Raw genomic sequence first — 18,018 nt, 5'->3', positions numbered from 1 at the left:
CGGAAGGGGGCTCAAAGAGGGGTCTGCAGTGAGGGGAGGGGGGCTCAGTGAGGGAGGGGGCTCAGTAGGGGGAGGGGGGCTCAGTGAGGGAGGGGGCTCAGTGAGGGAGGGGGCTCAGTGAGGGGAGGGGCTCAGTGAGGGAGGGGGCTCAGTGAGGGAGGGGCTCAGCAATGGGAGGGGCCATGGGAGGAGCAGCTGTGAGCGGGCAGAATATTCAGCACACAGAACAGGCCAGGGAAAGACCTGAGGGGTGGGTCCAGGCCGCCTCGTGCCATCTGGGCAGCGCCTGGCTCCGAGGCAGCCCCCGGGCTGGGTTTCGCCTGCCTGCCTGAAAGCGGAAGAGGCTCGGGCAGGGCCTCTTTATGGCTCCTGGCGAAACCTGGCCCCCGGGACAGGGAATACGTTTCTGGTGGGGGGGAGGAGGGAGTGACTCATTCCCCCTCCCAGGCTCCTGACACCCCAGAGACTGGGAATTACTCCCAAACAGCCAACCAGGCCCGGCCGAGAGAAAACAGCTCCACCCCACCCCGGCTACTCTCACTTCAGGCCTCCCACCGTCACCCACAGGGAGGGACAGACCATGCCCGGAACAGTGGACACCTTGGAGGAGAAACACACCCTCTCACACAAACACAAACTCAGGCAGACACACACCCACACGCTAAACGCAATCCCAAACCTCCGCACCCAGAAACAAACACCCGCCATCCGCGACAGCCCCCAGAGCCACCAGAAGACAGCCCACCGAGAAGCCACCGTCACTCACTCACAGCAAAGTACAGCACCCAGTGAGCCCGAAGCCCAGCTCCCAGACTCAGCCAGACCCAGGTGTGGGCCCTCTCTGCTGGCCCAGAACCAATCTGGCTTCTCAGTCGGCCAGTTTAAGAGGCTCGTGAGGGAAAGAGAGGGAAGGCGCTGGGGCAGCAGAGGTGGAGGGAATGCCAAATCGGGGTCGGGGGGACCCCAGCCTCCTGCTGAGGAGACACTGAGCACACACTGGGTTTTAACCACCCCGGGGCCAAGCACTGTCTTATCGCAAGAATCTGAGGTGCCCCCCCAGCCCGCCCTTACTGCCTCCTGCCCCCCACCTTAGGCTCCATCTCAGGGAACACACATAATCTTGATGTCTCAGCACAGGTGTCCATGGAACAAGAGCCGGCTGCAAAATCACCTCTCCAAGGAGTCCCTGGAATCCCCAGCACCTGAGCACATCGGCCATTTCTGCCCGCAGCTGCAGCATCTGCTCCCAGTATATGTGATTACCCACCTCAGACTGAGACTTCCCAGGGCAGGGCCTGTCTCTTCTCGGCAATGGCTCCCCAAAGACAAGGCCATGTCTCTCCAATCAGACCAGGGCCTCAGTGTTAGAGATAGCAGGTGTGCCAGACATGATTATTTTTATTGAAAGTTACAAAAACTGCCAGTGTTTACTGTAAGTCCCAAAACAAAGGTATGGGAATTGGAGGGAATAGTTATAAGGTGAATACTGAGGTTTCTCTCCCCAGCAAAATGAGTCACCAAATTCCAGAAAAGTCACAAGGTGGAACAGCATGGGGATCAGCATATAAATATATAAATTCTCGGACTTCCCTGGTGGTCCAGTAGTTAAGAATCTGCCTTCCAATGCTAGGGACATGGGTTCAATCCCTGGTCGGGGAACTAAGATCCCACATGCCACAGGGCAACTAAGCCCGTGTGCCACAACTACTGAGCCTGCGCTCTAGTGCCCGTGAGCCACAACTACTGAGCCCGTGTGCCACAACTACTGAGCCCATGTGACACAACTACTGAAGCCTGCATGCCTAGAGCCTGTGCTCTGCAACAAGAAAAGCCACCGCAATGAGAAGACCACGCACCACAATGAAAAGCGGCCCCTGCTCACCGCAACTATAGAAAGCCCGTGTGCAGCAACGAAGACCCAATGCAGCCCAAAATTAATTAATTAATTAACTAATTAATTAATTTTTTTAAAAAGAAACTCCAACATGCTGGAGGAAGTGTTGGTTAGTACAACAATCTTAGAGAATCGTTTCACAATATCTGGTAAGGTGGATGACGTATATACCTTATGAGCCATCATTTCCACTTCTAGAGAAACTCTCAGGTATGTGTACCTGGAGGACAAGGACATGTGTCACATCTTGTTTGTAATAGAAAAACAATTGGAAGCCATTCAAATGCTCACAAGAATGGTTAGGAATTGTGACATAGTCACACAATGGAATGCTCTACAACAATGAAAAAGGAATAAACTACTGACATGCACAACAACGTGAGTGGACCTCACACATTGTATTGAGTGAAACCAGGTACAGGTGAGTATACACTGTGATTCCACTTTTACAAAGGTCAAAAATAAGCAAAAGTAATCAATGGTGACAGGAGTTAGAAAGTGGCCACCTCTGGGGAGAAGGATGGGGGCGGGACACCAGGAAACCTTCTGGGGTAATAGAAATGCTCTGTATCTTGATTTGGGTGGTAGGTGCATGATGTGTTCAAATGTAAAAATTTCAAGCTGTACCTTTAAGATTTGTTCATTTCAAGGACCTCAGTGAATGTATTTTATGCCTCAAAGAAAAGAAACTGCGGACTTCCTTGGTGGTCCAGTGGTTAAGAATCTGCCTTCCAATGCAGGGGCGTGGGTTCCATCCCTGGTCGGGGAACTAAGATCCCACATACCGCGGGGCAACTAAGCCCACGTGCCGCAACTACTGAGCCCTCATGCCGCAACTAGAGAGAAGCATGTGCGTCGCAACACAGAGCCTGTGCGCTACAACTGAGACCCGACGCAGCCACAACTAAATAGATAACTATTTTTAAAAACTAAGCAGGATTATAATTTTTAAAAATAATAATGAGATGCAACTTGACACCCACGGAATGACAAAAAGTCTGATGCTACCAAGTGTTGGCAGAGATGTGTAGCAATAGGAACTCTCTAATGTGCTGGAAGGAGTGTATAATACTAACAGGCAACAATTTTCGGGAATCATTTGGCAAGATCTGGTAAGGTGGAAGGTGCATATACTCTATGATCTAGCAATTCCACTTCCAGAGAAACTCTCACTCATATGCACCTGGAGGCATTTACAAGGATGTATGTCACATCTTTGTAATAGCAAAACAGTTGGAAATAATCCAAATGCTCATCAAGAGGAGAATGGATGTAAACTGTGACATACTCACACCATGGAATATACACAGCAGTTACAATGAATGAACTAAAGCTTCCTGTATACGTTTCAAAGACATAACACCATTGAATAAAGCAAATTGCAGAATAATGTGTGCAATGTAAGACCATCCATGTAAAAATGTTTAATATGCAAGAAGTTCTATGTATTGTGGATGGATATATACTTAAGTAGCAAAACTATACAAATCTGAACAGGAAGATGCCATGTCAACTTCAGGATTGTGTTACCCAGAAGAGAAGGGAGTGGGATAGGGAAGGAGTGCAAAGGGTCTCCGACAGAATGTAACAACTTGCTAACTCTGAGCGGTGGGGTCCCATGGGTATTTTTTATATTATTCTTTGTACTTTCCAGGGTTTTTTTGGGGGGGGAGGGGTTTTGGCCACACCGCCCAGCTTGCGGGACAGTTCCCCAGCCAGGGGTTGAACCTGGGCCGTGGCAGTGAAAGCGTCAAATCCTAACCAGTAGACCACCAAGGACTTCCCCTCGTAATTTAAAAATATATATTCAAAGGGAAGAGGGCAGTTTTACAGTCTGGCTGCAAGCTGGTGGGCTGCCATCTTGGTTTCTGCAGCTGACCCCAGACTGTGCCTTCCCTCCTTCACTCCACATTTCAGCTTTGGTAGCCCCAGCTGGGCCAGCATTCTTCTCCCACAGAGATAACCAGCCCTTGGTGGTCCTGCCTGGGGTGGTGGTGGTCTTCTGTGAACATTTATCACTGGTGACAGCAGAATGCAGACACCCAGGAGGGTCCCTGAGCTCTACACGAATTGCCCATATGCTCCCCCCCTGTAACTGTGACTTGATTTACCCTCCGTGGTCAGAGTCAATCATCTCAGCCATTGCAGTGATTCCTTTTTGCCTGTTCTTGTAGGGGGGACAAGGGACACAAAACAGTCAGGGGGCCTCCTCCCTTCCAGCGCAGTGGGCCTGTTACCATGCAATACCCCAGGGGAGCATCCCTCCTTCCACAGAGTTCAGGAAATAAAATTCTTGACAGTGGGTCATTGGGTGTACTTCAGGGTGATGCCTCCCCCATTTCTGCCCCTCAGTTCCTGGATCCTCAAATAACACTGAGGTCCTAGAGATTTAATGCCACCCAGGCTTGGTGTCACATTTACAAAGCATGATCTAGAAGTACATAGGAACCCCCTAACCCCCACCCCACTGTTGACTTTTTTTAGCATATTTTAAAATGTTTATTTGTCAATTTATTTATTTTTGGCTGCATTGGGTCTTTGTTGCCGTGTGCGAGCTTTTCTTTAGTTGCAGCGAGCAGGGGGCTACTCTTCGTTGCGGTACGTGGGCTTCTCACTGTGGTGGCTTGTTGTGGAGCACGGGCTCTAGAGCGCAGGCTCAGTAGTTGTGGCGCACAGGCTTAGTTGCTCCGCGGCATGTGGGATCTTCCCGGACCAGGGCTCAAACCCGTATCCCCTGCATTGGCAGGCGAATTCTTAACCACTGCACCACCAGGGAAATCTCCACCATTGACTTTTTTTGCTTTTTTTTTTTTGCAATACGCAGGCCTCTCACTGTTGTGGCCTCTTCCATTGCGGAGCACAGGCTCCGGACACGCAGGCTCAGCGGCCATGGCTCACGGGCCCAGCTGCTCCGCGGAATGTGGGATCTTCCCGGACTGGGGCACAAACCCGTGTCCCCTGCATCGGCAGGCGGACTCTCAACCACTGCACCACCAAGGGAGCCCCCCACCATTGACTTTTGAAAGATGTCAAAGTTATCAAAATATGTGGTCTACCACAACTCAGGTGAAAACCACCTTCCCTCTCCTCTCCTCACACCCCACAATTGGTCCTAAGCAAATCTTCTAGAAGCTGCACCCCCCAAACCACTCTTTCACTCCCAGTCTAACGAGGTCCGTTCCTCCCCTGCCCATCGCAACACTTTATTATATGTATCTGCATTGCCTCTCCTCCAGCAAGCAACTCTTCCTCCTTATATTCAATAAGGTGGGAGGGGCTGGGGCAAACTTGGTGCAATTATTGAATCCTCTTTAGCAGGCCAGGGGAGGAGGAAGTCTGATTACACACGTGTTCTGTCGGCAGGAGAAACAGCACGAGGTGTGAGAGCATTTGCAAGATGGCCGTCTGAGCTGGCACACTGTTGTCTCCCAGGTGGAACCACAGCTGTCTTCAAAGGGCCATTTCATGCCCCGTGCAAGGCCAGATGCTTCTAGAGGGTGGGGCTCATGATAAGAGCAGGACTCCCAGGACATCACCCCATACTTCTTTTGCTGTAAGGCAGCTTCTGGATCAGAAACAATATTGCAAGATTCACTAGAACAGCAAATGAGTAAGTCCATGAATAGTAGTACTGGCAGAAGCATGATTCCCAAGTAGAACAAATCCAGGTCCCAGGTGGGCACCTATCGATGTACGGACACACTGCTGACATCCTCACGACAGGAGTCTGGAGCGACGGCAGTCACATTAGGTTGGCTGGCCCCTAAGGAAGGAGAGCGCCATATTGGTTTCAGGATTGGTGCTACTTTGCGGCCAGAAGCCACAGGGGTCGGCCTTGGTGAGAGAAAGCCCTACGTGGACTCCCTCCCTGCCACAGTGGCCGCCGCAGTGCCCAGGCCATTGAGCAGGGACTGGGCTGTCTAGGGAAGAGGCTGCCTGGTACCCATAGGCCTGCTCATCAGCCAACAAAGATATTTGAACTCCTTCAGCAGCAAGACTCTCCCTCCGGTTGGAGCTCAGAGTCGGGCACAGAGTGCCATGGGACTGCCCTGGTTGGGGAACATGGCCTCTGTCAGTGATAACACGGGAGGCACTAAGGGTTGAGTAACCTCTGATAGAGCCCTATCTTAAATCAACTATGCTCTCCTTGGGCCTCAGAAGCTGCTTTGTTTAACTTTGTGCTGTTTGCATGAAGATATGATAAGGTTCCCCAAGGTTTAAATAAACTTAGAAGTCAACAGAGTCCATTGCCCTCCGTTCCCGGGAAGGGCGGCTTAGTGAGGTGAAGACACGGCACAGTGCAGGGGCCGGGGTCTCACATGCCTCTCTCCTGCAGTGCCCCCAGCCCCAGCCTATCCCAACTGAGCTTCCCTGGGGTTTCTTTCTTTTCCTTTTCCTTTCTTCTCATTCTGGTTGCCAGTAGGAGACCCAGGGCCAAAACACTAAACTACAGAGGCTAAGCCAGGGGTCTCAAACTCAAGTGGTTACGTGGGCCGAGCAGGTAATGAACATGTGTACAGAGAACCAGGTGAAAGAAAACAGGTGTGGGGGGGGGTGGGGGGGGGGAATTCCCTGGTGGTCCAGTGGTTAGGACTCCACGCTTCCACTGCAGGGGGCAAGGGTTCGATCCCTGGTCCAGGAACTAAGATCCTGCATGGCGTGGCCGAAAGAAAAAGAAAGGAAGGAAGGAAGGAAGGGAAGAAGGGAGGAAGAGAGGAAGGAAGAAGGAAAGAAAGACAATAGTTGGGGGACTGACTCCTGAGAAGATGAAATAGACATACGTATTCCTATTCCTTCTGCCAAGTACAGCTGAAACCCCTGGATTTTATAGATAAAACAGGCATGAGAAGATTGAAAGGTGGAGGGAAGGCAGACTCGGGACCTCTGGACCCAAGGACACATGATGCCCTCATCGTTGTCACCATCCTGCCGCCCACCCTCCCGTCTTCAGACTCCTCGTAGCTCATGAGGAGAGACACGGCTTTTCTTTTTCTTTTTTCTCCCAGTTTTATTGAGTTATCATTGATGTCGGCACTGTACAATATAAGGTGTACAGCATAAGGATCTGACTTACATACATCGTGAGATGATTATCACAGTAAGTTCAGTGAACATCCATCATCTCATATAGACACAAAATTAAAGAGATAGAAAAGAAATCTATTTTCGCTTGTGATGAGAACTCTTAGGATTTATTCTCTTAACAACTTTCAGTCTGTACTTTTGTTGTTGTTGTTGTTTTTGCGGTACGCGGGCCTCTCACTGTTGTGGCCTCTCCCGTTGCGGAGCACAGGCTCCGGACGCGCAGGCTCAGCAGCCATGGCTCAAGGGCCCAGCCGCTCCGCGGCATGTGTGATCCTCCCGGACTGGGGCACGAACCCGGGTCCCCTGCATCAGCAGGTGGACTCTCAACCACTGCGCCACCAGGGAAGCCCGAAAGTATTCCAGTTAGATTCTTTTGCATATAGCTGTCCAGTTTTCCCAACACCGTTTATTGAAGAGGCTGTCTTTTCCCCTCTGTATATTCTTGCCTCCTTTGTCATAGATTCATTGCCCATATAAGTGTGCATTCATTTCTGGGCTCTCTATTCTTTTCTATTGATCTAGGTGTCTGTTTTTGTGCCAGTGCCCTGGGTTTTCTTTCTCCCTCATGTATCCCAAACATGGAACTGAAGATGTAGGCAAGTGGGAGATACCACTGGACAAAAACCAAAAAAGCCCCAATAAAAGTCTGCTTTCTCTGGTCAAAAGACCAGGAAAGAGGCAGCCTAAAAGGACAGAAAACTTTTGAACAATAACCATTCTAGGGGAACTTCCTGGCAGTCCCTCCAAAAGATAGTAACACTTCAAATCAACTTTATTATGGGGTGACAGATTTGGGGTTCTTAGAGATAGTGGTAGCTAGAAGAGTGATACTTCATCCCTGCAGTGGTTTGTGTGGGAGCGGGGTGAGGTGGGGAGAATGCAAGGTGTCATCAGCTGGAATGACCCTTGACCCTGCCTTCAGCGCCTACACAGTGCCTGGCACACAGTAGGTGCTCAATAAATATTTGTCAGCCGTTTGTGGGTAGTGGGGGTTAAGGACTCCGCACTTCCACTGCAGGGGGTGTGGGTTCAATCCCTGGTCGGGGAACTAAGGTCCTGCAAGCCATGAGGCACGGCCAAAATAAATTTTAAATAAAATTTAAAACTAAGCATTCTATATTAGGACAAACACCAGAGAAGAAACTGTGGCCCCACCCATCCCCACACCACAAAGGCCAATGGGGAGCCTAGATATGAAATACGAAAACTTTTTTCAATTAAAAATTTTTAATTACAGTATATTATAACACAGTAGTACAACAGGACTCACTCACATATTCATTTGACAAGTATTTACTGAGTGCCTGCCCTCTGCTAGGCACTATTCTACTGCTAAAAATAAAGTGCTGAAGCATACAGACAAGGTCCCTACAGTCGTCAAGTTTACATTCTAGTGGACACCACGTTTGAACAGAAATGACTGGAAAAGCATCTTGAAACGTATAAAACCAGATGTCAATAATAGTATCTTTAAATGGATGGGATTATAATTTTTCTAATATCCTTTTCCATTTTGACTTTCCTGTATAAGTAGGCATTGCTTTTAAACTTTAATAAATAATAGCCAAACTTGGGAATTCTCTGGTGGTCCAGTGGTTAGGACTCCGCACTACCAATGCAGGGGGCACAGGTTCAATCCCTGGTTGGAGAACTAGATCCTGCATGCAGCAACTAAGACATAAATAAATATTTTAAAAAGAACAAACACTATAGATAAAATGGATTGCAAAACTGTTCAAGTAACCCACAGGAAAGCAGAAAAAAGAAAACAGAAAAAAAAAACAAACAAATGGAGAGAACAAACAGAAAACAAAAAATAAAATATCAGACTAAGCTTTAACACATCAACAATTACATTAAATGTAAATAATCTAAATACAGGCATTGCTCAGAGATATTGCAGTTTTGGTTCCAGACCACCACAATAAAGCAAATACAACAAAGTGACTCACCCATATTTTCTGGTTTCCCTATGCATATAAAAGTTATGTTTACACTATACACTATTCATTAACTGTGCAATAGTATTATATCTAAAAAACAATGTACGTACCTTAATTGAAAAATGTTTCATTGCTAAAAAAGCCTAACCATCATGAGCCTCATGAGTCATAATCCTTTTGCAATAGTAACTTCAAAGGTCACTGATCACAGATCACCATAACATAATAATAATGAAAAAGTTTGAAATATTTCAGGAATTACCAAAATGCGACACAGAGACACCAAGTGAGCAAATGCTGTTGAAAAAAGGCACCGATAGACTTGCTCGGTACAGGGTTGCCACAAACTTTCAACGTAAAAAAACACAATATCTGCGAAGCGCAATAAAACAAGGTATGCCTCTGTATCAGTTAAAAGAAATTATCAGAGTGCTTAAAAGCATGACCCGAATATATGTCGTGTACAAGAAACTCACTTCAAATATAATGACATAGGCAAGGTACATGGAAAAGGATATAGCATGAAAACAATCAAAGGGAAGTGAAAGTGGCTATATTTGTATGAGATAAACTAGACCTCAGAGCAAAGTAAATTACCAGAGACCGAGAGGGACATTACGTAATGAAAAAAGGGTCAATCTACCAAGAAGACATAGTAATCCTAAATGTGTATGCCTTATCAAACAACAAAACTGCAAATTATGAAGCAAAAGCTGACATAACTGAAAGGACAAATAGACAAAACCACAATTATAGTTGGAGGCTTTAACACTTCTCTTTCAACAATTGATGGAACAACTAGATGAAATATAGCAAAGTTATAGAACTCAGTGACACCATCAACAAACAGGATCTAATCAACATTTATAGAATACTCCACTCAACAACAGCAGAACACACATTTGTTTAAAAAACCCAGATAGGGACTTCCCTGGAGGTCCAGTGGTTAAGACTTCACCTTCCAATGCAGGGAACGCAGGTTCGATCCCTGGTCTGGGAGCTAAGATCCCACATGCCTCGAGGGCAAAAAAACAAAACAAAAAACAGAAGCAATATCGTAACAAATTCAATAAAGACTTTAAAAATGGTCCATATAAAAAAATCTTAAAAAAAATTTTTTTTAATTAAAAATTAAAAACCTAGATAGACCATATCCTGGGCCAAAATGAAATCTCCACGGATTTTTTTTTTTTTTTTTTTTTGGCCGTGCTGCTTGGATTGCAGGATCTTAATTCCCCCACCAGGGATTGAACCCAGGTTCTGGCAGTGAAAGCGTTGAGTCTTAACCACTGGATGGCCAGGGAATTTAAATTAATTGAATTTAAATTAATTGAAATTAATTGAATTTAAATTAATTGAAATCATATAGTATGCTTTCTGACCACAGTGGAATCAAACTAGAAATCAATAACAGAATGACAACAGGAAAATCTCCAAACACTTGGAAACTAAACAGCACACTTCTTGTTCCATAACTCAAAAGGCAGCCATAGGTCAAGGGAAATTTTTTTTTAAATGCATTGAAATAAGTGAATGTGAAAGTACAACATATCAAAATTGTAGAACATAGATAAAGCAGTGCTAAGAGAGAAATTTATAACACTAAATGCATATATTAGAAAAGAGGAAAAGTTTCAAATCAATAATCTACACTCCCACATCAAGAATTTAGAAAAAGAGGAGAAAATAAACCCAAAACAAGTAGAAATAAGAAAATAATAAAGAAGAGCAAAAATCAAGGAAATTGATAATTGAGAAGATCAATGAAACAAAGGGCTGGTTCTTTGAGGAAAAAAAAAAAACTGGTAAAAATGACAAACCTCTAGCTGACAAAGACAGACCTCTAGCTGACAGAGAGAGAGGGAGAAATACAATTTGCCAACAGAAATGAAACAAGAGCTATCATACAGACCCTACAGATATCAAAAGGATAATAAGAAATATTATGAACACACATAAATTCAACCACTTAGATGAAACGGTCCAATTTCTCAAAAAACACAGCTACAACAATTCACTCAGTATGAAATAGATAATTTAAATAGACCTGTAAGTATTAAGTATTTGTAATTTTAAAACTCCCAGAAAGTAATCTACGGGCCCAGTTTTTCACTGGAGAACTCTACCACATTAGTCAAGGTCCTCAAGAAAAACAGAGCTAATAGACTATATACAGATACACATAATAGAAGATTTATCATAGGAATTGGCTCATGCAGTCATAGAGGCCAAGAAGTCCCACAATCTGCCATTTGCAAACTGGAGAACCAAGAAAGCCGATGGTGTAATTCAGTACAGGCTGCCCACTGGGGAGAGGTGGGGGCCAGGCTGAGTGTGCTGGGATGGGAGAAAGGGGAGGATGCCGCCACTGCAGTAGGGGAATGGCAGGCCTTGGGGATGTGAGGGCTACTTCTGGGGAGCTGAACACTGGGTGGGAGATGGGGAACAGGCTAATCTCCTGGGGGCACTCTTCTTTCAGTTCCTCTTTTTCTAGACCCTTGCTTCTTGGAGTTACACACACACAATTCACCCCAAACGCACCTAGTCACCTCCACCAGCCAGCTCCTGCCCAACCTCCTCCTACGGGAAGCTCTCCTGGACCAAGACAGCATCAGAACTCCCCTTCCTATGGCCACTCAGCACTAACTGGAGGGATGCTGGAGCATCGGTCCCACCTTGGCTCGGGCTGCTGTTTCTAGACGGGAGGCTCAGGAATGGAGGAGGAGGAGACAAGCCTCGTGCTTGGAGCCCCCAAGCCTCACCCTCCTCTCACCAACTCCCACAGTACTCTCCATTCAAAAACAGCTTCATCCCACCCTCATTCCCACTCTCTGGGGACACACACACCACACGAACACACACTGCAGCCCCCCCACCCAGCACCACTGTGGTTTTTAACAGCTTTATGGATACAATTTACATACCGCACAACTCACAATTTAAACTGTACTGTTCAATGGTTTTTTAGTATCATCACAGAGCTATGCAACCATCAACACAATCAATTGTGTCAATAGAACATTTTCATCACCCCAAAAAGAAACCCTGTCCCCATTAGCAGTTAGTCCCCATTTTCTCCCAACACCACCACCCCAGCACCACCACCGATCTACTTTCTATTTTTATAGATTTTCCTACTCTGGATCTTTTTTTTTTTTTGGCTGCGTTGGGTCTTTGTTGCTGGGTGCGGGCGAGCAGGGGCTACTCTTCATTGCCACGCAGAGGTCTCTCATTACAGTGGCTTCTCTTGTTGCAGAGCACGGGCTCTAGGCGCTCGGGCTTCAGTAGTTGTGGCTCGCGGGCTCTAGAGCGCAGGCTCAGTAGTTGTGGTGCTCGGGCTTAGTTGCTCTGTGGCATGTGGGATCTTCCCAGACCAGGGCTCGAACCCGTGTCCCCTGCATTGGCAAGCGGGTTCTTAACCACTGTGCCACCAGGGAAGTCCTGGATCATTTTTATAAATGAAATCATATAATACGCCATCTTTTGCAACTGGTATCTCTCACTTATCATAATGTCTTCAAGGTTCATCCACGTTGTAACACATATCAGAACTTTATTCCTCTCTATGGCTGAATGATATTGCATGTATAGATACACTCCTTTTTGTTTATTCACTCATCAACTGACATTTAGGACATTTCCACTTTCAGGCTATTAGTAATAATGCTGCTATGAACATTCGTGCACAAGTTTTTCGTGTGAACGTGCATTTTCATTTCTCTTGGGTAAATACCTAATAATGGAATTGCTGGGTCCTATGGTAATTCTACCTTGTGAGGAACTGTCAGACTGTTTTCAAAAGCAGCTGCAGCATTTTACAATGCCACCGGCATTGTCGGAGGGTTCCAATTTTTCCACATCCTCTGCAGCACTTGTTATCATCTTTTTGATTCTAGCCATCCTCATAGGTATGAAGTTTTATCTCTGTACGTATTTTTTTAAGATTTTTTTCATGTGGACCATTTTTAAAGCCTTTATTGAATTTGTTACAATATTGCTTCTGTTTTATGTTTTGGTTTTTTGGCCACGAGGCATGTGGGCTCTCAACTCCCCAACCAGGGATCGAACCCACACCCCCTGCCTTGGAAGGAAAAGTCTTAACCACTGGACCGCCAGGGAAGTCCCTCTTTGTAGTTTTGATTTGCATTTCCCTAATGACTAATGGTGTCAGACAGCTTTTCATGTGCACCTTGGCCATTTGTATGTCTTCCTTGTCTGTTCCAAATGTCTACTCAGATCCTTTGACCATTTTTTTAATTGGGTTATTTGTCTTTTTATTATTGAGTTGTAAGGACCATGGACGATATTGAGCAAAACGCTGATTGAAGCTATTTGCCCAGCGTCCCTGAAGTTTGGCCCCTGGGCAAGAAGCTTTCTGTCTTGCTGGCCTCATCTCCTCACAGCCCTGCCTAGCACATCCACCTCATTCAGGCTCAGGAACAAGGCGCCTCTTCCTGCCCACCCCCCCCACCCCGCCAAACCCCGAACCCAAGCAGCTCAGAACAAACCCCTCTTCACAGATGAAGAAACCGAGTCCAGGTGGGAAAGGACTTGCTCAAGGCCACAGGACTGATAAGAGTGGAGCTGGACTCCACCTCAGGTCTGTCCAACTAAACCCTCCACCTTGCCCACACTGTTTCACTGCCCACTGGTTTGTTTGGTCCTGGCTGTTTTCTGGTTTGCAGTACACATACGTTTCCTCCGTCCTCATCAATGCCCTGTGAGGTAGGTCATGTAGGCATCAGTCTCCTCATTTGGCAGAGGAGGAAATGTAGGTTAAGAGAGGGGACGTGACTTTCCTCAGCCTCACAGGTAGCAAGAGATAGAGCTCAGGGCAAAACCAGCAGGAAGCCCACTCTCAGGACAAAAGCATGTGATTTCAGGCACCCACCCTATACGCAGCCGCACTGCCCAAGTGTTCTGCCTCTCCTCCGACCCAAAGCCACGCCACTAACCAGGAAACTGCAGCAGCCAGCAGTCCACTGGATGGACCTGGGCTTCAAGAACTTGCTCCAGGGCAGCCCCCGCCCAGCACCAGCAGGGCCCTCTGGCTGGGCACTCCCAGCCCTGCCCAACCCAGCCCCAACAGGCCCAGCCCAAGACCTTTGCCCCTGCGAGAAGTAGGACCCTGGTTTCCATGGGCCTCTGGCCCTGTTTACCTCACCCCAGGGATTGGACCCTTACGGAGGAAGACATAGGCTGCATGCCTGTATTTGAGAGATGTGGGGCAAACCAGAAAAACCCCTAGGCCCGGTTTGATGGGGTTTCTCATCTCGCCTGGAAGTGCCCTAGGTTCCGACTAGATTCCAAAAGCATGTGACAGAGTGGTGTCCCATTATCAGTCATTTATGCCGGGAGGAGGGCCCCCAGGCAGACAAGGTTGCAGGAATGCAAGAAAGTGATGTTTTTGCATGAACTTTCTAAATCAACTTTCTCTTGAGGACCCAGCACCGTTCTGGGCACTGGAGATACGGCAGTTAATAAAACCAGCAGAAACCCTTGCCTGTTTGGGGACCTTCTGGATGTCCCAGTGGAGCTGACACACTAGAGCAGAGAGAGAGAGAATAAAAAATAAGTAAGAAAAATATAGAGTATGATGGACAGTGTTAAATGCTAAAAAAGAATGTAAAGTATAAAAAGGGGACAGGACATAGTGGGGTGAATAGCTGCGATTTTATATATCTATTTGGCCGCACCACGTGGCTTGCGGGATCTTATTTCCCCCACCAGGGATTGAACCTGGGTCACTGCGGTGAAAGCAGGGAGTCCTAACGCCTGGACCGTTGGGGAATTCCCAGCTGTGATTTTATTTTTTAATTTTTTAAAATAAATTTAATTTATTTATTTACTTTTGGCCGCATTGGGTCTTCGTTGCTGTGCGCGGGCTTCTTCATTGCGGTGGCTTCTCTTGTTGCAGAGCACGGGCTCTAGGCACGCAGGCTTCAGTAGTTGTGGCACGTGGGCTCAGTAGTTGTGGCTCACGGGCTCTAGAGTGCAGGCTCAGTAGCTGTGGCGCACGGGCTTAGTTGCTCCATGGTACGTGGGATCTTCCCGGATCAGGGACGGAACCCGTGTGCCCTGCATTGGCAGGCAGATTCTTAACCACTTCGCCACCAGGGAAGTCCCAGCTGTGATTTTAAATAGTGTGGTTAGGGAAGGCCTGGCTGGGAACAAAAACATGAAAGGTGAAAGGAGTGAGCCATGTGGTCTCTGCAATGTCCCAGGCAGAGGACACGGCAAGAATGAGGGCCCTGAGATGAGGGGAAGCGAGGAAGGTGGGGGACAGACCCTCCAAGGCCAACTCTGCAGGGCTCTAAGCAGGGCGAGGGATAGCCCAGGTGTGGGAGCAAGGCTATTGGCAGGTAATGTCTCTGACTTCCCACGTTTGCCTGGATCAAACCTCTTTCACCACCATTTCATTAAGGTGGATCCCGGTTCTGACTCCCCCACCCCCACCCGCCCCCGGCTCAGCGGGAGAGAGAACCAGAGCTCTGTGAAGGGAAGGGACTCAATGGGGGCGGCTCTGGGAGGCGAGAGCAGCTCAGCTAAAGGGATCCAGGGTCACTGCGAGTGTTAAGAGCTGAGAGCTGGAGAGGGGCTAGAGAATCTGAGTTCAGCACTGGCTCAGGGGTGTCTTCTGGGCGCCTTTGCGGGTGGTCCCTGGCTTCCGCCGAGTCCAGACGTCCAGGGCTGGCAACCCCATGGGCCTGGATCAGATCGGGATCCTGCGCTGGGAGCGCTGCCTCAGAGGCCAGACGGACCGAGGAGCAGGTGCGCAGCTCCCGGGGCAGCGGCCCACTCTGGGAAAACAGCCGCGGCCACGCCCACAGTGGGCCCTCCCTGTCCCCGCGGATCCCTGGCAGCTGGCAGCGCCCGCTTCCCCACGCCTTCCGTGCCAACGGCGCTGAAAATGCGGAAGGTGGGAGGGGAGTGTCCAGCACTTTGTGCTTTTCACCCCACACCCCGTAGAATTCGTTTCCGAACAGTGGGGAACCAGGAGCGAGGGGCGGGGGCGCAGGTCTCGGCCCCGCCCTCTCTTGGCACCCCCCATCCCCGCGCCGTGAGCCACTCCTGGCCAAGTCCTTCCTCCCAGGGCGCTTAGTGAAGGTGGGAAGAGGGGCCACGTCACTGTCCCCAGGCCCGGGAGAGGGCGGCTCCGCCCCTCCCTCCCCCGCCGGAGCGCTGAGCCCGGATCGAAGACTAACCTGCCCCAGCCCAGGGCCAGCCCAGTCGCTGCCGCCCGCCTACAAAGCCACAGGCAGGTGCAGGCGCAGCCGCTGCGCGAACGGGCAGAGCGGACCCTTTAGGGCGCGCGCCATCCGTGTGTCTTTCCGTCGGTCCATCAATTCGGGCGTCAGTCCGTCGGCGCACCGCCGCTCCCGCCCAGGCCCCAGCGGCCCCGGCCCCTCGTCGTCCCGCACCCGGAGCCGCCCGCCAGTGACGGCCTTGGAGCGGCAGCCATGTCCATGGGCCTGGAGATCGCGGGCACCTCGGTGGCCGTCATGGGCTGGCTGGGCACCATCGTGTGCTGCGTGCTGCCCATGTGGCGCGTAACGGCCTTCATCGGCAGCAGCATCATCACGGCGCAGATCACCTGGGAGGGCCTGTGGATGAACTGCGTGGTGCAGAGCACGGGCCAGATGCAGTGCAAGGTGTACGACTCGCTGCTGGCGCTGCCGCAGGACCTACAGGCGGCCCGCGCCCTCATCGTCATCGCCATCCTGCTGGCCGCCTTCGGGCTCCTTGTGGCGCTCGTGGGTGCCCAGTGCACAAACTGTGTGCAGGACGAAACGGCCAAGGCCAAGATCGTCATCGTGGCGGGCGTGCTCTTCCTGGTGGCCGCCTTGCTCACCCTCGTGCCGGTGTCCTGGTCGGCCAACACCATCATCCGGGAATTCTACAACCCGTTGGTGCCAGATGCACAGAAGCGCGAGATGGGCTCCGCCCTGTACGTGGGCTGGGCGGCCGCGGCGCTGCAGCTGCTGGGGGGAGCGCTACTCTGCTGCTCGTGCCCGCCGCGCGAGAAGAAATACACGCCCGCCAAGATCCTCTACTCGGCGCCGCGCTCCAACGGCCCGGGCACCGGCACCGGCACAGCCTACGACCGCAAGGACTACGTCTGAGTGAGCAGCCGCGGGAAGCCTCTACCACTCCCACGAGATGGCGCGCCCACCAGTCCCGCGTGCGGCCTTGCATCGGAGACCAGCCCACCCAGATGCCAGGCAACTCTCTCGCTGGACTGGGAGGGGACCTCCCGGCGCCCCCTTCCCCAGCTGCCACCCCTCCTCGGGCCGGGGAGCGGGATTGCGGAGTCCAGGGGCCAGCCAGCATGGACCGTGAAACCTTGCCCTTCTGGAGCGCGGAGCTGGGGTGACTGCCGCTACTTGTTCGCCCCGTCGGGCCGCGGCCTGACAGCCTTCGTTGAGCAGGGACCCGCAGTCTTGAAAAGGGCCACTTGATATTTTTCAATAAAAACCTTTCGTTTTGCAGTTGCCTGTGCCTCCTTGTCCCGAGCGCGGACAGGCCTCCACCTCCCTGCAGAGCTCTGCCTGCAAGGGCTGGCCTTGGCTGGATTCTGCTCTCCCACTGCCCGGGATGAAGCTTAGAGAGGGACCGAGTTTCAGTAGCCGAGAAAGTGGGGTTGTAAACTGAGCTGGGTGCTCACTAGCTAGTTGGTCCTTTGGCCTGTTCACTGGGGATTCAGACGATGAAGCCCCAATCTGGAGGGGCGGGCACGAGCGCTTCCGGGCATGGGGGAGGTGGGAGGAGGATGTCAGGGACCCCCTTCCCCAGGGCTTGTGCCTGGAGCACCCGCCCTCCACAGCACTCCCGCACACCTGAATCTCCCCTGTGGTGTGTGAAAGAGCACATTCAATGCTATGATTTCATATTTGGGAAAGGAGAACAAAAAGATCTATTGTTTTGGTAAAACACACCACCAAAGGAAGCTGAGTGAAATCTTCTCACCAGGAGAAGAGATGAGAGAGGGGCCTCATTTTCTTCCTGAAACCCTTGAGGGAGGGAAAGAGGCAGGGCGACTCAGAACTCTCTGGTGACATTCTAATGCTAAGGTAAACAAGGTTTGGAAGCACTTGT

General features: G+C 49.8%; 1 protein-coding gene and 1 non-coding gene across 2 annotated transcripts; both read left to right on the top strand.

Annotated features, from left to right (window-relative positions):
* Positions 1-8,557: 8,557 nt before the first annotated feature.
* On the top strand, positions 8,558-8,630 carry TRNAG-ACC (transfer RNA glycine (anticodon ACC)). The gene has a single exon. It is a non-coding gene; the product is annotated as a tRNA-Gly (tRNA).
* Positions 8,631-16,207: 7,577 nt separating this feature from the next.
* CLDN3 (claudin 3) lies at positions 16,208-17,411 on the top strand. Its single transcript, XM_065892083.1, has one exon. The coding sequence runs from the start codon at positions 16,383-16,385 to the stop codon at positions 17,043-17,045; it is 663 nt and encodes a 220-aa protein (XP_065748155.1). The 5' UTR covers positions 16,208-16,382; the 3' UTR covers positions 17,046-17,411.
* The last annotated feature ends 607 nt before the right edge of the window (positions 17,412-18,018 follow it).

This window comes from Phocoena phocoena, chromosome 15, assembly GCF_963924675.1.
Source record: "Phocoena phocoena chromosome 15, mPhoPho1.1, whole genome shotgun sequence".
NCBI classification, from domain to species: Eukaryota; Metazoa; Chordata; class Mammalia; order Artiodactyla; family Phocoenidae; genus Phocoena; species Phocoena phocoena.
Note: the sequence above shows the minus strand (reverse complement) of the source record. Positions and strands in the feature narration are given on the sequence as shown.

Excerpts from the sequence above, each read along its gene's own strand:
- CLDN3 (XM_065892083.1), top strand. The coding sequence starts at position 16,383 with ATGTCCATGGGCCTGGAGATCGCGGGCACCTCGGTGGCCGTCATGGGC.